We start from the raw sequence: 15,563 nt of genomic DNA, 5'->3' as shown, positions 1-15,563 counted from the left end.
GGTCCAGCTGGGCAACTTCGCATTATTGCACCAGCCAGATAATTGCACCAAATACGCTGACAAATGGGATATGCAGTTAAGCGGATTCCACTGTACTTCATATTCAACACAAAACAAGGCTCATAAGAGCCACTTGTATTTTTTGGGTTACTGGACTAGACTGTGATAGCAGATGTTCGTTAACCTTTGACTTGAAAAGTTTAAGGTTGTACCCATCAGGGAAACAATCACAGGGAAGCTTGTTCCAAAGTGATGTAGTTTTAGAAAAGAAGCTTTCAACATGGAACTTTCTCCTAAGAGGTAGATATGGAGCAAGAAAAGGTGATTTGCTTCTATGTGAAGTGTCCTTTAACTTAAGCTTTGTTGAGAAAGTTCAGTGTTGTAGAGGAGTGGAGCATTATCCGTTTTTTAAAAATATTTTCAAGAAGAAAAAAAGAATAATAATGGGATTGGCAACATGTGTTACAGATACACCAACATATGTCCCATACAGTACAGCAACAAAAGTGTACATTGCAATCTGTTCCTTCAATCTAAATGGTGTTAAAGAAATTCTTAAGTACAATTTATTTATGCGAAGAGATACATGTCATTTCCAGAGAAAGTCCACCAAAAATCTTCCTATCAGTCAGTTTTTGTTGACAGGATACGTAGGAATACACATCTGAAATTCATTCAGCCATATGGGTGCCTTCATGGAAACTCACTGAGAAAAAAAAAAACTGGCACTTTTCTTGTGAAGTGGGAGAGTCTGATCAAAACTCGCGCAGCATTATGCACATGATTGCATAATGTTTTGCAGGGTGACCTAGTGCAGACCGGGCAGTAATACATTATAAGGCTCCACCCCTTATTTAGGTTCTGCAAGGAGGTTAAAATAGGAAGGAGAGAGTTCGCCTATTAACACCCACCGCGGCCTTTTGTTCTGCATTTGAGTCGCATTGTCCGGCAGCCCCGGCGGCGCCGCTTTGGTGTCTCTCTGGGCCGCTAATTTTCCCGCCAGTTCCGATGCAAATGAGCCTAAAATGACGTCACGGCTGGCGAAAATCGCCGAGTGGCGCCGAGATGAGGCGGACATGCCTGCAGTTTCCGAGGATTGCCTTATTTGGGGTGCGTATTAGAGCTGCGCAGTAGCCAGCAATGGCGGCCGGTTGAACTGGCGAATGTTTTGATACGTGAAACTCTGTTGTGCGACGAAAAATGGGCGAGTTACAGCATTTTTTGTGTGTTGCAAGGCTCGAAGCGAACATTTTAGAACAGAAATATACCCTCAAATGTTGTCGTTTTGTAGACATTATTGGATTTATTCTGGATATGCCGATATATGTTTTAGATGGATGACGATGTGACATTTCAATTTTCCAAACTTTCACATCGGGGCCATTTTTTTTGGCAACGGGCCTACAATTCTCGGCTTCAACTGTGTTTTGTGCCTCTATGCTGGCGAAGGAGGATCAATGCTGAATTATGTGTGTAGAATCGGTAGAATCATGGTAGAATGTATCGAATTTTGTTCTCACAGCTGCCGAAAAGAAACGAGATATATGCCCTTGTACCTAGGATCTGTACACAAAGACTGACATATTACATGCAGAATGTAGCAGACATATTAGTTCAGCGCTTTGTTTGATCATGTAGTTTGTAGGGTGGATGTTGTAACAAAGATTAACCTTGCTTCAAGGCTGTTGAAATAAAAATGGCCACAGGCTGTAACGTTAGTTGCAGCGCTTGAATTTTCTCCGATCGTCTTCTCTGCTATTTACTTTTTCCCGATCCTCTCACTGATTTCTTAAAAGATTAATTCCTCAAAATAGCTAAAAATTGAACCTCCTTGATTGAACTTACGACTGTCCCTCCACTAAAACTCCTAATCCCCGGGGCGCTCCAATTTACAACTAAACAATGGAACAGAACGCTGGCGTGCCGCGCTGGCCCATTGAAATCAGGGCAATTGACAAGTTTATGTCAATTACAGTTTTGACGCTTGCGGCCCACTGAGGACAAAAGGCAGTAATTTCAAACTCTCTCCTTCCTATTTTAACCTCCTTGGGTTCTGCAAGGAGGTTATTTTGGTTCTGACAATACCAGCAAAAAGACTTATAGATAAAAGCACTATATAAACAAGAAAGTCTACTCTAGATAAAGGATGCAAAGTGATGTGAAATCAGCTGGTTTTGGCATCATACTGTACACTCGGGAATGACTGAACCACGCCCTATACTTAGCTGCAGTCTTGGCCACATTATCTATATATCACCAGGTGCTAATATATTATGGCCATCTCACCTACTTACTCTATTTGCCCGTTTCATTAAGTTAAAATCCTCCCACACCATTATTGATATATGGTGCCCGTCTCCGTTTCATCAAGGAGTTTATGGTTTCATAGTCCTGGGCCACACTGTGGTGCAATCACTGTAGCAGGGGGCTAGTCCACTGGCAGTGAAGTGTGTTTAATTTCCATACTGTTTCAGAAGTATGTACCATTTTTATAAAGTCGTTGGTATGACTCAATGCGCCTCTTGTCCAGATGTGTCCTACCTGGGGCTTGAACCCCAGTCCTTCTGGTCCAAGTAATTTGAACCAGATGTGGTGAGAGGTAGAAGGCGCAGACCACTACACCACAGGGACACCCCCACCCGTTTTATATATATTCAAAAAATGTAACGCTTCAATCATTGAATAGTTTCAGAATTCAATCAAGGAGGTCTCTTTATTTACAAACTGTTCTCAAAGTATATAAGGAGAAATTCAAACTCTACAACTGGATAAAAATTCGGAGATTTATTTCCGGACGTTTCGAGTGACATCCATCACTCTTCTTCAGCGTCACTAAAGTGAACTAGCAGAAAGAACCAGTACTTATATACAATAACTAGAAAAACCGTTTTTTACATGGCAAATCACACAGTCATGCATAAGCGACATTGTAATGTAAAATAAGTTCGGAAGATTCCTATGGTAGAATCTAAGACAACACATTGTAATGTAAAAAATTTTAGGAAGGTTCCTATGGTAAGACAACACCATAGGAAAAGTTATTGTCCTTTGGGTGGGGGGAGGGTGGAGTCCCAGGTACCCGAGAGTTCTACGCGGAGTCCTCCCTTCCTGTTCAAGGTGGGCTTGTAGATCCTCTCGTAGATGGCCTCCCTGATTCCGCGTTCGTACCATCGTGGTTCACGATCCAGGACGTCCGTCGTCTCCAGTCTGAATGAGTGGCCCCGATGATGTTTCATGTGATGGTAGATGGCCGATGAGTACTTGCTTGCTGTAGCCCTGCAATGTTGATTGTACCTTGTCTTCAGTGGTTGGCTGGTTTCTCCAATGTAGGTGTCGCGGCACTGTGGATGTTCACACTTAAGTCTATAGATGACGTCGGATTTGATGTGTTTGCGTACGCGGTCCTTGGGATGGACCAACTTCTGTCTGAGGGTAGAGTAGGGTTTGAAGCTGGTGGGGATGTTGAAGTCTTGCAGGATTCTCCGGAGTTTCTCTGAAACTCCTTGGATGTACGGAATAGTGGCATTCGCTGTTGTCTTCCTCTTCTGCATGTGTTTCTCGTTCGAAGGTTTCTTGGATTCGTCAGCAGGTTTGAGGGCTTTGTGAAAGGTCCATCGTTTGTAGCCACACTTGTTCAAGGCGTTCTCAAGGTGTCTGTGCTCGTTGAACTTGGCTTCTTCGGAAGTGATGATGGTGTCCGCTCGGTGAAACAAGGTTTTGATGACACCAAGTTTCTGTTTCTATTTTTCCGTTTCCAAGTTTCGGTTTTTCTAGTTATTGTATATAAGTACTGGTTCGTTCTGCTAGTTCACTTTAGTGACGCTGAAGAAGAGTGATGGATGTCACTCGAAACGTCCGGAAATAAATCTCCGAATTTTTATCCAGTTGTAGAGTTTGAATTTCTCCTTATATATTGTTTACCTGGATGTCTAACCTTCACAAACGTATGTTCTCAAATTAATATAGTCCTCCCGGCACTGTCAAGGAAAACAACATAAGTGCAGCAAGGCCCTAACTAAAAGATATATGTTTGATCTCATGACAATTGTAATCAAGCTCTTTGAAACTGCAGGCATCAAAGCCATTTATCATTATATGATAGAGATACTTTCAATCACAAGTCTGCAGTCTGGTACCCATTTAGGCCCACTTTACACTTGCATCATTTAAACCGATGCAAACCGGTTCAATACCGTTTCGGTTTTCTTTAGACCAACAGATGGAAGCGCAGTGCGCCTGACCCTAGCGCAAGATATTACAGTCGCGCACGATTCAAATAGCGATAGAAGAGTCACTTATTTCCTCTGGCAGTAGTTCATAATATTTCTTATGTTTACTACACGTTTTCTTGCATATGGGACGCCGCCTAAGCACCCAACAAAAAAGGAGGATGAGACGCATGTAACGTTACAGGGACGGGCAAGACCCAGGCTTGAACCGCCAGCGCCTTGTCCAAACAAATTCATTCATGTAAAATTCAGTGAGACTGTACTGAATGGTCTTTTATCAAATGAGTCTTGTCATTCAAGTTGCTATCTGAGATTATTATGTTTCGCCAACGAAACATATTGTTTTTGTCAGGTTTCTTCTTCTTCTCCTTCTTCTTCTCCTTCTTCTTCTTCTTCTCCTTCTTCTCCTGTCAAATCTTCAAATCGCTTCTTGTCGGTCGTCCGTCGACCAAATTACCTGAAATTTGGTATGCAGGTAGAGTACGTGTATACCCCCAGACCCTTTTAAAATTTTTGTGATATAAGTTTTTAAAATGATTTTATGGAGGTTTTTTGGTCATTTTCAGACAAAAGTCGCACATGATGGCCTCCAGTGTCGTGGTGTTGAAACCTGAGGACCTGAAATTTGGTTTAGTTGTGCATTGGATATTTACCCAAAGGACCCCATAATTTTTTTTGGCATACACTACTTCAAAATGATTTATTTTGCAATTTTTTAATGCAATTTTTGGTTATTTTCTGTCAGGGCCAGCAAGAACTAGGTCATACTGTAACATAACACTTCCCATGTCTGGGACTTAAAACCAAGCAGATGTCAGGGGGTACCTCTACTAATGGTATTACAGAAAGTTATATGTACCTTATGTTACATGGTACCGATGTTATATTTGAGATGTAGGTACCTATAGGAAAGGTGACTACACCTGACAATTACTTATGCTAATGAGGACCTAATTCGCATAATGTATGCATAAAGTTGTATATCCCTTACCGTTAATGCTGCGGATGTCATCTTTGAGATGTAGGTACCTTTAGGAAAGGCGAACACACCTGGCCAGAAATTATGCTAATGAGGACCTAATTTGCATAATTGATGCATGAAGTTGTCTGTCCCTTACCGTAAAAGCTGCGGATGTCATCTTTGAGATGTAGGTACCTTTAGGAAAGGCGAACACACCGGGCCATAAATTATGCTAATGAGGACCACATTTGCATGATTTATGCGTAAACTTGTAATTCCCTTACCGGAAAAGCTGCAGATGTCAGATTTGACATGTACGTACCGTTAGCAAAGGTGATCACACCTGGCCATGAATTATGCTAATGAGGACCTCATTTGCATAATTCTTGCATTAACTTGTATTTCCCTTACCGTGGCAGCTGCGGATGTCATCCTTAAGATGTAGGTACCATTAGGAAAGGTGAATGCACCTGGCCAAAAATTATGCTAATGAGGACCTCACTTGCATAATTTATGCATCATGTTGTATTCCCCTTACTGTAAAAGCTGCGGATGTCATCTTGAACATGTAGGTACATGTAGGAAAGGTGAAAACACCTGGACATAACTTATGGTCATGAGGACCTCATTTGCATAAATTATGCAGAACCTTGGATTTGCCCAGGAGTTATTTTGGGACAGCCCACTTCTTGCATGAGGAGTATGGGCGAAACATCCTGAATTTGCTCTTAAAGCAAATGACGGCCAGTCTAGTTAGTACTGTGTCATTGGTTGAGACAGAAGGTGTGGGGAGGGGGGCAGCACAGTTTTAAAAAGTTTACCAATACCACGTTGGTCCCGTTGCTATGGATCTGTCAGCGTTGTTATGCAAAAGTTTCCCACCCACAAGCGTGGGTGCCATGAGCCGGGCGGTGTAAAATAACAACAACACAAATCTTGCTCAAAATAACGCATGATCTGATTATCGCACTAAGACCCGTTCACACTCATTTTTTTCAATCGCGATTGAAGTATAATAGCGATTGTTCGATCCGATCACGATTGAACGCAAAGAAACTTTTGCGTTCACACTGCTTTTCGCCAAGTGGATTAAAGTACGCCGTGATCCGATCGCGATTGAAGCATGATTGAAGCATGCTATCGGCGATCATCTGGTAAATGTTGTTGTTGTCCTTGTTGTCCTTGTTTTGTGTCTATTTTTCCACTAGACATAGTCACTTGGTGCGGTAAATGTCCCTCTTTTGGTGACATTTCCCCAGTTTGGCCTGCACCTCCTCTCTCCCCCAGATTGCGATGAGGACCCTGGTCTCCTCATCGCGTCATCTGCCACCAGCTGAAGTTGCTGACGGAGTTTTATTCTTCTTCTTGGGCATTGTTGACGATGAAAAGTTGTTGTTGTTGTAAAAGAGCGATCTGACGTGCGGATTGGGTTTGTTTTCCCGCGCGATGCGAACTATGACCCCACGTACCCGCATGTATGACCTCCCATCCCCGGAACCAGCCGAAATCTCCGCCGATCGCGATGGAATAAATCGTAGTTGTGTTCACACTCAAAATTTGATAGGATTGGATTGGATCCGATAGTTACAATCCAATCGCGATTGGATCGTTCCAATTGCGATTGGGAGCGTTCACACTGAAAAAATCAATCGCGATCGGATCGATTCAATCGCAATTATACTTCAATCGCGATTGAAAAAAATGAGTGTGAACGGGGTCTAAGAAAAAAATACATGCACACGCAAACTACATTAGTTCGCTTTGAAAATATGTATAATATATGAGTTGACCGCGAACACGGCGCTTCAAATTACCAGCCTTTGATGCGTGTATGTATAGGTTGTTTTCGGTCATTGAACTTTGAACCTATGGACTTTTTGGTCTAATTTATGTAGCAACCAATAGTTTTATACATACTTTAGACTTTAGGAACTTTGAATCCAATTTCTATTGAGAAGTTTTTGATGTCTGAGAGATTTTAACTTATTTCGCCAAGTTTTTGGGACGTCTTCTCCCATAGTTCCCTGTCGGCCCAATAGAATCTTATAATCTTTTTTTCAAGATGGCGGCCAGATAGTTGGCTTTTGGAGGGTTGTTTTTTTGTCGAATTCTAGCGTTGGTATCGGGAGATATCACCCAAAATACGAATCGCACGCTTTATTCAGAATATCACGTGGAAGAATGGTTATGTTCTGGAAGTATAATGAGCTTGTCAGTGAAGATCACAGTGCTTCGCTAGCGTCTGTTATGAGGCGGTTAACACAGATGCAAATGAGTGAGAAATACTTCCTTTGTATTCGTCAAGGTGAGTGCTACGTTTTGGGGTCTCAGTATGTGGTAAAATTCAATGGATTTTTTTACAATGAAAATATTTGACTTCATCTATGAACTATTCGAATTCTATTTGTTAATTTTGAGTGTCTACGTGTTTAAGAAAGTCGCAGATAATGTACGGAGTAAAGGCCAGGGTTTTTGTTCAGTATCATATCAGTGGGTTCTGGGGCGTCTCCGGCGGTTGCGCATATAATCTAGAACCCTTGGCCGGGAATTACAGTGAGTTATGGCGGAAACTGCGATTTCTTGATGGCCTTAGTTTGGGCGTTTTGTGTGGTAGGATAGACTAAAATATAGCTAAGAAAGAATTGAAACGGTGGTGTCAGTATGAAGCTTGAGCGTGGGAATGATTGAAATGAAAGCTGGGGTATTGTTAATGTGTTAACCAGAGAACAATAGGGGCGGAGACAAGGCGTGCATTTGAAAAGGACAAGTTTGCGGGCAAAATCCTGCTCGGCTTGGTGCAACCAAAACAAATCTGAATCCCACCTGAAAAGGTGTTAACCAATCAGCTACTGTTGCCAGTAGTGACAGAGGTGATTGACATTGATTCCTCATCAATATGCATGCTTTTCAAGTGAGGAAAATCAAGGCCTTTTTGACCACCGTGCACACTTATCGAGAAGCGTACGGGTGATGGTGACCGGGACACTGTTCTTGGCTATGATATACAGGTTGAGTTGTAGGGTTTCCTGCTGCATTGATTGCACTAGTACTTTTAGCTACAAAAAAACCATGATGCTTGTCCTCAGTCTGAGGCTCCACCACTTATTCTACATAGATAATATCACCTTGAATACTTTCGTAAAAAAGCCATATGGAAGAGCTATCTTGGGAGATATACCCATGCAATTCAAGTGGGGAGACTAAATTATTTATAATTATAATTGGTAATTGCAATCAATCATTTTTAACTTGATATAAGAACATGCTAGCCACACCAATGTGTTAATTGCTGTCATCTAAAACACAATTCATTTAACAATAACTAAAGGCCACGTTCATGATTAAAAAAATACAATGCGTTTTGGATGCACTCAGAACTGAAACGGTTTACATTTTGCGTCAGCAATGCAAACTTGCACCCGCGCTGAAAACGGTTTACATCGAATTTGCATAACCCCATAATAATTTGATTAACTGTTGTAATCCCGCACCTCGAGTTAGCGGCCGTAACAAGATTTTACTACTTGTATTCAAAAATATCCTATTGACAGCTGAAACTTTCACTTTTCCGAACGCTGACCAAGAGTTGTACTTTAAGTGTCTATAATCAGCACTAAACTACTAGTACTGCAGTCCTTCAGGCCCTTGGCGATTTCTTCATACACCTCCTGGTTCCGATCAAGGACATTATATAGAATTCTATATAAAAATAATGTCCTTGTTCCGATGAATGCCATCAAGGTTCTTCTGGACATCCTGATTCCCCCATATAGATATCAGGGCTCTCATGTCCTTATTGGATCATTTGTTAGAACCTTAGCAAAAAGCTATGATTCAAAAAGGCTCCGATCGACAGCTAAAAACTTTGAATTCACTCTTTCCTGCACTAAAGCCCAAGTGACGCAAAGAACTATGACCTCATCTATCCGGATGTACGATGTCATAAAACATCAATGTGAACCGGTTCCTTAACACTTTTGGGTTCATGATCACAATTCTGCGAAACCATTCTATTCTGAACCGTTGCAGACTACCTCAGGAGGAGGTTCGAAACAAAACCGTTACATAGTGTTATTCATGTTAACTTTTCTTCATGTTAACTTTTTCAATTGTATCATTTTCATCTCGCCTGCTCAATTTGTCCCGCAACAAAAAGTCTTTGTTGCATGGCCAAGTTTTGGCAAGGACATTTTATCGTGTCCTTGGTTTTTGTAAATCTTTCTGCAAAGATGGCCTGCTAAGGCTGCTTGTCATATTGCCAGCAAGCAACAACAGCAAAACAAACTTGTGTAAATAATGGACCTTTGTCATTCAAGCTCTGTCTTAACCATGTTAATTGGTAGGTATCATTATCTGCTCTTTTTGTATGGGTGATCAGTAAGTATTATGCAAATTGTCTACCTGAAGCTTTGTTACATAATGTTACAAATGTTTTTATAAGTGGACAAATCTTTGCCATTAAGGAAAACCAAGGAGGTTTTATATATCCTCGGTCAAATGAAGATGTTATATTCATGGGCCAAGCAAGCAATTAGACGGCTTTTGATCGATAAGAGAATTAAAACACCAATCAAGTTATACATGGTCTAAGGCCAATGCTAACAAACAAACAAATCCACAACTCAGGACTCGAAGCATATCTTAAACATTGATCAAGGAGGTTTAATATATAGGCCTGTAACCTCCTTGCATTGAGGCTTTGTTAATCTCCCAAATACAAATTATGAAATTCCCAATGATTTCTTAACATTCTTTTTTTTTGGCGAAGGCCAAGGGAAGACAATTGGAACTGTTACACTGTCAGTTGAATTTGATTTGTTTCTTCAAGGTTTCTTCCACCACTCTTTAAAAAAGGTCAAAATCGTTTTACACTGTTACATCTTGGTTACATTTATCACAGCTTATATGAATACAACCAAGGTCCATTATCCTTTTTTTTTGTTCTTTGCAGATGTCCAGATGTCCTTTGTAGTCAAGCTAATTGACAACATAGCTTATTAGTTTGAAATAATGTAGCACTGTGATCTGGCAAAGTCAAATCAAGGAGGTTTGATAGAGCTTCTTGTTCAAATCAAATTGTTCACCTCAGGAGAAAATTGTCAAATAAGTGCTAATTACAGTGACTAGCTAGGTGTGATAACTCATTATGCGAGTGTTTTCAACAGTGTGGAAGGACTAATTATCACCCATTTTCATTGGGATAGCCTACTCTTAGCCCCCTGTGGCCCCAGTTTAGCCACAGGCGGTAGGCAAAGGTATTGTCGTTGAATAGCTGCTGAAGTTCCGATCGTGACGAAGTACTCGGATCCCGGTGCCGAGCTTCTGAGCGTAACCCGAAGCGATGCCGAAGGCACGAGCGGGGGGTTTGGAGAGCCGAACATGGTTCGGTGTTCGGCGGAGCCGAACAGTGTTTGGCGGAGCCGAACAGTGTTTGGCGGAGCCGAACTCTGTCTGAGCGAGCCCGTGTTTCTTTGAAAGTAAGAGGTAATTAGCAAAGGACGACGGGAGAAACCATCCCCGCTAATGAGGGGGGGGGGCATTTCCGGAGTGAGCGACGGGAGAAACCGTCTTCGGGAGCATTTGTGCGAAAACATGTACCGCGGCGGTTACCCAACATGAATACCGTAGCCTAAAGCCCGTGGTTTAGCAAAGTCTGGGCAAAAGTACAGTCGCCAGGCCGAATCAATGTAGGTATGGGTTGGGCAACTTTAAAAAGGAATATCTTCATAGCTTTACATCTTATGACCAAATTAAAGGTACCATGACGTAGGGGAAATCATGCTCTTTCAAATGACATGTAAAACTAAACTGTATGTTCAGTAGAAAAAAAGTCTAAAAAATTGGATGTCCAAGATGGCCACCTTGAAATCGGGAAAGTGAACTTCCCGATGTGAAGTGACCAGTGTTATGTAACATTTTTCCGGATTAAACTGCATAAGCCATTTGCTTACTTCAAAATTTCAAAGTAATGCATCAATGTACAACGAAGGTTATATTACTTTTTCAGATGCTTCAGATGCTTCAATATCTACATGTAGGTGCATTGGTGCACCCAAAGTCAAAAGTAAGGTGCACAGCTCCATTTTTGGGTGCACACAGGTGCACATGCACCCAGTATTTCGAGCCCTGGATCATAATCTATTCACACAGTCCTTTGTAACTGCAGACTTTCGTCGGAAACATCTAAACGGAATCTTAATCAGATCTAAATCTTGTTGGATGGAACTGGGAGAAAGCTGCACTAAGTACTTCATGAATCTAATTCATCAAAATCATACTATGAAAAACATTCAAAGACTTAAACGTCCCTCGGTTGAAGATATTTGTGACCTGCACAAAATTCTGGCAGAACAAGTAAAATTCTACTTCAATTTGTACTCTTTGGAAGGACAGGAAACCGACACACACAGACCAGTATCAGGCCCTTAACTTTCACCACCCATTGAAACATAAACTGGCATATGAGGCAGACAACATCATCACCCCAGAATGCCGTGCACTCCTGTCAGACTTTCAGTGTGTGAAAGGAAACTGCAGTACCTTTACATTGTACGCCATTGTTGTACATCCGAAAATTTTCCTAGTGTGTATCGGGTCTTTGTCTTATTTTGTTTCCTATCAGCCTACCTAAAATTTGTCTTTACCTTCTTTGCACAACATTATGAAGCAGGGGTTCATCTAAATTGGGAAAAAAGGTTGCTGCACCCTCTTGTTTCAGCCCAGCGCCCCCTTGTCGAATTCAGCTTTTAGCTTAATCCCCAGCATACAGACTTCCCTCAGCGATGGATTTTTCCATAAATACATAGAATTCACTCCCTCTTTTCCAGAAAAAAACAGATGAAGTAAAATGAAATTCATAGTTTTTGGTTTAAAACCTGGAGATGTACAAATCTCTTCCAGTTACCCACCAAATGTAGTGGATGCATTTCGAAAATTTATCCAGTTATTTCAGTAACTCTTTTCTTGCATTATTGTTTTCTTAGTTCTTAAATTTGGTTCTAACTTCTTCTTTTTTTCAGAAAAAAAAAGAAAAATCAAAGAAAAAAATCTCCCTCTATGTTACTGACGTGTCAAGTTGCATGTAACAAAAATTGGGGTACAAACCTTGCCTCTCTGTATCATGGACCCCTTCAGTAGTACCAAGGTTGCCTAATTGCTGAAACAAGATAATATCATTGTGTCTGTGATTAGTTTGAACACTACTAATACAAGGAAAAATAGACACAGATAAGTATTTTGAGCCTACGTATAGCTATTATACAAGGTGTTGTAGGTGGGCATTTCAAGCCAAGCACATATAACGGGAGTCGCCCAAACATAGGACGTTTTTTTACGCGCTCGAACTCACGGCGCTCCATTGCTGGTTGCCAGAGAATGGTGATGTTTTAATGAATGAATTTTGAACACATTCATCTAAAGAACATACATGGACAAGAAATGTATTCATAATGTTCATGGGCCCTTCATGCTCCGAGTTACAAGCGGCAAACGCTGTGAGACGTTTTCACGAATGTACCTTCTGATTTAGTGCTACGCCAGATAGTGTGGCTAACTTAGTACGCTTTGGTAATTTTGCTCTCTTCGGAAGTTGGTGATGAAGTTAGGGAAATGTAAATAAGGCTTGAAGTCTGCTATATTCTAGCTTTCTTTTGACCGGAAAATTTTGACTGTGTGCACTTCTAACGTCATGTGAGAAGGGCTATATCTAGCGCATCCCAGTTCATGTTTTGGCGGGAAATAGGCTACTACGCACTTTGCGCGCGGCCAGGTGTACGTCTTGCATGCGACCCGACTTACAAAATCATTACGAAAAAACGACACCGCTTACATCAACAATACTCCGTCTACCTATTGGGAAATATCTTCGCCATCTCTGTATTCAGTTTCGTTTTCATAGACGGTACCAATCACATGTTAGAGCGTTACAAAGCTGTGCGTTGAATTGCCGTCAGCCACCATCGCGGCCCCAAAAAATGGCGGGAAAACAACGTTGCCAGACGGCAGCGATGTTTACGTTGTTTTCTTTGGTCGGTTTTCTTCTCAAGAAACACTTAAAGACCCAATTTTTTTGTGTTTTATGAAGTTATATTTCTTATGTGTATGATCGTTGTATATCTGCTTGGCACAGGTCGTAATTTTAGGTGTCGGGCCGTCTAGCTACGCAGTGACCCTCTACTCAGCGTTGCCATCATTATTGTCAAAATACTATTCTCGACAAAACAAGAAATGAATATGTACACATATGTTTTGAATGGAAATAAAAATTATGTGCATGGACTTGGTTTATTTATCTTCCTTGTGAGCATAGTCAGTGGACACAAACACGGCGTGCTTATGCATAACAAGATCACTAAAAAGTCCGTCCTAAGTTAGGGCGCGTCCTAAGTTCGGGCAACCCCCGTTATATAAGAATGGTTCACTCACACAAAAACATACCTGTGCCTCCTCTTCTCTAGCACCAGCATCTGGATCAGCTCCTGTATCATCCTCAACATCAGTCTCATCCTCATCATCTTCATCATGTTCACCCTCCTCCTCTCCCTCATCGACTGTGATCACATTATCACTGTCACCGTCTCTCACAAGCTCAATGGGCCTTTCACTGGTACTCCTTCCATCCTCCTCATCATCATCAGTCTCCTCCACAGAGATGACATCAGGATGGTCCAGTAAAGTTTGTTGGGTAGATGTGGACTGAATGACTGTTCTCCTTCTCTGTGCCTGAGGAGAGTCATGATGACTCTGTTCTTCCACATCCATGGAATCATCCTCTACAACTTCTGCCATACTTGTTGTGACCCACACTGCTCTAGTTCTGTACAAACAATTCAAAACAAGGGGATACATCAACTAAAACAAGTTTAATTGCCAAACACTACGTCTCACAGTAATAAATTGTCAAACAGTTTGGTCAAATTCTACGGAAATTTTGAAACTCTGCAAGTCACTCCGTGACAAAAATGCAAAGGTCAGTAAGTCATAACTTGTCTGACCTTGATGTCATTGCCCTTAACTTTGAACTGCATTGTGGCAAAATGGTAGAACTCTAAAACAATGGCATGAGCCCTGGCACATTTGACATTTGGTTACCTTCATGCAAAACGAACCATTCCTAAATATCTTCTTGAACCTCAAGCAAAAGCTTCTTCTAGTTTTACCCATGTCAAAATTCCAAACTTCATGCATGTCATTTGGCTTAAATGTCATGACAGAGTTACCCGAACGTACATTTTAGGCTAAAAAATAAATTAAAAATAATGACCTCAGAATCAAAATATAGAATATGATGGAGAATGATGTGCAGAAAGTAGACCATAGTCATTCCCCTGGTATTAGATCCTAAAGTGTATGTATCCCGGGGTATAATCTGGGCTAGGCCAGAATATACCGGGTATATTCATGGGATCATATTCATGGGGGGGGGGATACTCTGGCCTGCCACAGGGGGTGTATTCTGGGCTAGGCCAGATTATACCCGGGTGGGTATATTCTGGGCTAGGCCAGATTATGCCCCCAGGGGGATATATTCTGGGCTAGGCCGTGTATATTCTGGACAGGGGTATACTCTAGCCCATTTCACCAGTACCGGTAGTTCTCTTAGGGGTTCCGGTCACAACAAGGCTGGAGCTCTTCACACCCTTGTGATCTCTAATGATTCCATGTTTCTGATGAAGACTTTTTAATAAAAGGTCGAAACTGGTAAAATCTTTGTGTCTCACCGTCATCCCTCTGACGCCCAACCGACAGTCAGACTTAGAGCTGTGTACCGGTACACTGTACCGATGCACTATCGGGTACAATCAATTAGGTACTGGTCCAAAATACCTGAACCCTGGTGGACTGGTACTGGACCAGTACTAATCAGGTCAAGTCTGACTCATGGGATAGCCACTTTGACAGATAAAATTACAATGAATTTACCGTGGCAGAGCACTAAAGTCACATCTACACTATACTCACATAAAACACATTTGCAAGGCTGGAGTAAAATTTTCATCTGTGTTTTCATAAAAATATATCTATACCTAGCACAATCAAATATTATGTTGTCACCACTTCAAACATGCTTTTGTCCATTATCTGAACATTAAGTACTTTAGGTGCAGGTTCAGGTCCGGAACTGTACCTAAACCCGTGTACCTGTACCTGTACCTAAAATTTGTTTAGGTACAATGTACACAGCTCTAAGTTACTGACTACACCGGTACTGTGAATTACTTCTCGTTGGGGCTACATTAATTGGCCCTTTTGTAACGTACATGGTCTTGAGACATACGTAATTAGCGCATTAAGTAGTTAGGCTATATGGAGGAGGGGCTTGCATAAATTACCGGGATAAGTAAGCAATTGATTAGCTAGTGAGAGTAGCCAAT

General features: G+C 41.5%; 1 protein-coding gene across 2 annotated transcripts in view; it reads right to left on the bottom strand.

Annotated features, from left to right (window-relative positions):
* Positions 1–15,563, bottom strand: part of LOC136432238 (E3 ubiquitin-protein ligase rfwd3.S-like) — a 64,607-nt gene that overhangs the window by 41,147 nt on the left and 7,897 nt on the right. Inside the window, exons 2-3 of one of the 2 annotated variants that reach the window (XM_066423310.1) lie at positions 13,615–14,005; positions 12,295–12,346 (exon numbers count right to left, since the gene is read on the bottom strand). In XM_066423310.1, coding sequence (XP_066279407.1) covers positions 12,295–12,346; positions 13,615–14,005 — 443 coding nt within the window. The remainder of the gene's footprint in view (positions 1–12,294; positions 12,347–13,614; positions 14,006–15,563) is intronic. The other variant, XM_066423311.1, reaches the window with a different exon arrangement.

Source organism: Branchiostoma lanceolatum, chromosome 4, assembly GCF_035083965.1.
Source record: "Branchiostoma lanceolatum isolate klBraLanc5 chromosome 4, klBraLanc5.hap2, whole genome shotgun sequence".
NCBI lineage: Eukaryota > Metazoa > Chordata > Leptocardii > Amphioxiformes > Branchiostomatidae > Branchiostoma > Branchiostoma lanceolatum.
This window is presented reverse-complemented; position numbering and strand designations above follow the sequence as displayed.